The following is a 5,000-nucleotide window of genomic DNA, read 5'->3' as shown; positions in this document are numbered from 1 at the left end:
CTTTGTAAATACATTAAAGCCGAATTCTTACTCGATCTTTTATTTACAATGTAAGAGTGAAACCCGCGCGCTGACGACGTCACAACGCGACTGTAGCCATGGTTACCGTCAGGTGTTTACATTTATAAGAGGAGTTTGGCACGTTCCGGTGGAGTCTAAACCAGGTCTAAACCAGGACTAAACCAGGACTAAACCAGGATTAAACCAGGTCTAAACCAGGTCTAAACCAGGACTAAACCAGGACTAAACCAGGATTAAACCAGGACTAAACCAGGACTAAACCAGGACTAAACCAGGTCTAAACCAGGACTAACCCAGGACTAAACCAGGACTAAACCAGGATTAAACCAGGACTAAACCAGGTCTAAACCAGGACTAAACCAGGTCTAAACCAGGACTAACCCAGGACTAAACCAGGACTAAACCAGGACTAAACCAGGACTAAACCAGGTCTAAACCAGGACTAAACCAGGTCTAAACCAGGACTAACCCAGGACTAAACCAGGACTAAACCAGGTCTAAACCAGGTCTAAACCAGGTCTAAACCAGGACTAAACCAGGTCTAAACCAGGACTAAACCAGGACTAAACCAGGACTAAACCAGGACTAAACCAGGATTAAACCAGGACTAAACCAGGTCTAAACCAGGTCTAAACCAGGACTAAACCAGGTCTAAACCAGGACTAAACCAGGTCTAAACCAGGACTAAACCAGGACTAAACCAAGACTAAACCTGTTCTAAACCAGGACTAAACCAGGACTAAACCAGGTCTAAACCAGGTCTAAACCAGGACTAAACCAGGTCTAAACCAGGACTAAACCAGGACTAAACCAGGACTAAACCAGGACTAACCCTCGTACTCACGGAGGAGCAGCTGTGTGTCAGTTTGCCCCGAGGTGAATGCACGTCCCGGGGCACAAACGCTGAGCACTCCTCCTCCTCCTCTTGCTCCTCCTCCTCCTCCTCCTCTTGCTCCTCCTCTTGCTCCTCCTCCTCCTCCTCTTGCTCCTCCTCCTCTTGCTCCTCCTCCTCCTCCTCCTCTTGCTCCTCCTCTTGCTCCTCCTCCTCTTGCTCCTCCTCTTGCTCCTCCTCCTCCTCCTCTTGCTTCTCCTCCTCTTGCTCCTCCTCCTCCTCCTCCTCTTGCTCCTCCTCTTGCTCCTCCTCCTCCTCCTCTTGCTCCTCCTCTTGCTCCTCCTCCTCCTCTTCACAATCATCTTCAGAAACACGAGGAGGATTATCCTGATCTAGCCTGAGGCCTCGAACACACACACTTTAGATACACACTTTAGACACACACTTTAGACACACACTTTAGATACACACTTTAGACACACACTTTAGACACACACTTTAGACACACACTTTAGACACACACTTTAGATACACACTTTAGACACACACTTTAGACACACACTTTAGACACACACTTTAGATACACACTTTAGACACACACTTTAAACACACACTTTAGACACACACTTTAGACACACACTTTAGATACACACTTTAGACACACACTTTAGACACACACTTTAGACACACACTTTAGACACACACTTTAGATACACACTTTAGACACACACTTTAGACACACACTTTAGACACACACTTTAGATACACACTTTAGACACACACTTTAGACACACACTTTAGACACACACTTTAGACACACACTTTAGACACACACTTTAGATACACACTTTAGACACACACTTTAGACACACACTTTAGACACACACTTTAAACACACACTTCAGACACACACTTTAGACACACACTATAGACACACACTTTAAACACACACTTTAGACACACACTTTAAACACCCACTTTAGACACACACTTCAGACACACACTATAGACACACACTTTAAAAACACACTTTAGACACACACTTTAAACACACACTTTAGACACACACTTTAGACACACACTTCAGACACACACTATAGACACACACTTTAAACACACACTTTAGACACACACTTTAAACACACACTTTAGACACACACTTCAGACACACACTATAGACACACACTTTAAACACACACTTTAGACACACACTTTAAACACACACTTTAGACACACACTTTAGACACACACTTTAGACATACAATGATGACACACTTTAGACACACACTTTAAACACACACTTTAGACACACACTTTAGACACACAATGATGACACACTTTAGACACACACTTTAGACACACACTTTAGACACACACTTCAGACACACACTATAGACACACACTTTAAAAACACACTTTAGACACACACTTTAAACACACACTTTAGACACACACTTTAGACACACACTTTAGACACACACTTTAAACACACACTTTAGACACACACTTTAGACACACACTTTAGATACACACTTTAAACACACACTTTAGACACACACTTTAGACACACACTTTAAACACACACTTTAGACACACACTTTAGACACACACTTTAGACACACACTTTAGACACACACTTTAAACACACACTTTAGACACACACTTTAGACACACACTTTAGACATACACTTTAGACACACACTTTAGACATACACTTTAGACACACACTTGTTTAGACATACAATGATGACACACTTTAGACACACACTTTAAACACACACTTTAGACACACACTTTAAACACACACTTTAGACACACACTTTAGACAAACACTTTAAACACACACTTTAGACACACACTTTAGACACACACTTGTTTAGACACACAATGATGACACACTTTAGACACACACTTTATACACACACTTTAAACACACACTTTAGACACACAATGATGACACACACTTTAAACACACACTTTAGACACACACTTTAAACACACAACAACACACTTTGACCACACACTTTAGACACACAACAACACACTTTAAACACACACTTTAAACACACACTTTAGACACACAACAACACACTTTAAACACACACTTTAAACACACACTTTAGACACACAACAACACACTTTAAACACACACTTTAGACACACAACAACACACTTTAAACACACACTTTAGACACACACTTTAGACTCACAACACACACACTTTAAACACACACTTTAGACACACAACAACACACTTTAAACACACACTTTAAACACACACTTTAGACACACAACAACACACTTTAAACACACACTTTAAACACACACTTTAGACACACAACAACACACTTTAAACACACACTTTAGACACACAACAACACACTTTAAACACACACTTTAAACACACACTTTAGACACACAACAACACACTTTAAACACACAACACACACTTTAAACACACACTTTAGACACACAATGATGACACACACTTTAAACACACACTTTAGACACACACTTTAGACACACACTTTAAACACACAACAACACACTTTGACCACACACTTTAGACACACAATGATGACACACTTTAAACACACACTTTAGACACACACTTTAAACACACACTTTAGACACACACTTTAGACACACACTTTAGACACACACTTTAAACACACACTTTAGACACACACTTTAAACACACACTTTAGACACACACTTTAAACACACTTTAGACACACAACAACACACTTTAAACACACACTTTAGACACACACTTTAGACACACACTTTAGACACACTCTCGTGTCTCGTCACCCTTGTGTCTCTCCTCACTCTCATGTCTCTCGTGTCTCACCTCACTCTCGTCTCTCCTCACCCTTGTGTCTCTCCTCACTCTCGTGTCCCTCGTGTCTCACCTCATTCTCGTCTCTCCTCACCCTTGTGTCTCTCGTCACTCTCATGTCTCTCGCCTCTCCTCACTCTCATGTCTCTCCTCACTTTCGTGTCTCTCGTGTCTCTCCTCACCCTTGTGTCTCTCCTCACTCTCATGTCTCTCGTCTCTCCTCACTCTCGTGTCTTCTCACCCTCATGTCCCTCGTCTTTCAGGACGCTCGGAGCGCCTCTCGTCACTCCGTCAGTCGCTCTCCCGTGTCCCCGCTCTCGCCTCAGGGAATCCCGTCCCCGGCTCAGCTCACAAAGACCAACGCTCCGGTCCACATCGACGTGGGAGGACACATGTACACGAGCAGCCTGGCCACGCTGACCAAGTACCCCGAGTCCAGGTGAGGCCCCGCCCCAGTCCAGGTGAGGCCCCGAGTCCAGGTGAGGCCCCGCCCGAGTCCAGGTGAGGCCCCGAGTCCAGGTGAGGCCCCGCCCGAGTCCAGGTGAGGCCCCGAGTCCAGGTGAGGCCCCGCCCGAGTCCAGGTGAGGCTCCGAGTCCAGGTGAGACCCCGAGTCCAGGTGAGACCCCGAGTCCAGGTGAGGCCCCGCCCGAGTCAAGGTGAGACCCCGAGTCCAGGTGAGGCCCCAAGTCCAGGTGAGGCCCCGAGTCCAGGTGAGGTCCCGAGTCCAGGAGAGGCCCCGAGTCCAGGTGAGGCCCCGCCCGAGTCCAGGTGAGGCCCCGCCCGAGTCCAGGTGAGACCCCGAGTCCAGGTGAGACACTGAGTCCAGGTGAGACCCCGAGTCCAGGTGAGGCCCCGCCCGAGTCCAGGTGAGGCCCAGAGTCCAGGTTAGACCCCAAGTCAAGGTGAGGCCCCGAGTCCAGGTGAGGCCCCGAGTTCAGGTGAGACCCCGAGTCCAGGTGAGACCCCGAGTCCAGGTGAGGCCCCGCCCGAGTCCAGGTGAGGCCCCGAGTCCAGGTGAGGCCCCAAGTCCAGGTGAGGCCCCGCCCGAGTCCAGGTGAGGCCCCGAGTCCAGGTGAGGCCCCGCCCGAGTCCAGGTGAGGCCCTGAGTCCAGGTGAGACCCCGAGTCCAGGTGAGACCCCGCCCGAGTCCAGGTGAGGCCCCGAGTCCAGGTGAGGCCCCGCCCGAGTCCAGGTGAGGCCCCGCCCGAGTCCAGGTGAGGCCCCGAGTCCAGGTGAGGCCCCAAGTCCAGGTGAGGCCCCGCCCGAGTCCAGGTGAGGCCCCGAGTCCAGGTGAGGCCCCGCCC

At 47.7% G+C, this 5,000-nt stretch overlaps 1 protein-coding gene across 1 annotated transcript in view; it reads left to right on the top strand.

Moving 5' to 3' along the window:
* Positions 1-5,000, top strand: part of LOC140348865 (BTB/POZ domain-containing protein kctd15-like) — an 11,726-nt gene that overhangs the window by 685 nt on the left and 6,041 nt on the right. The window contains exon 2 of the mRNA XM_072434982.1: positions 3,959-4,134. Coding sequence (XP_072291083.1) covers positions 3,959-4,134 — 176 coding nt within the window. The remainder of the gene's footprint in view (positions 1-3,958; positions 4,135-5,000) is intronic.

Source organism: Eucyclogobius newberryi, unplaced genomic scaffold (genome assembly GCF_026437365.1).
Source record: "Eucyclogobius newberryi isolate DKJ021-1_F unplaced genomic scaffold, fEucNew1.0.hap1 SCAF_7, whole genome shotgun sequence".
NCBI classification, from domain to species: domain Eukaryota; kingdom Metazoa; phylum Chordata; class Actinopteri; order Gobiiformes; family Gobiidae; genus Eucyclogobius; species Eucyclogobius newberryi.
This window is presented reverse-complemented; position numbering and strand designations above follow the sequence as displayed.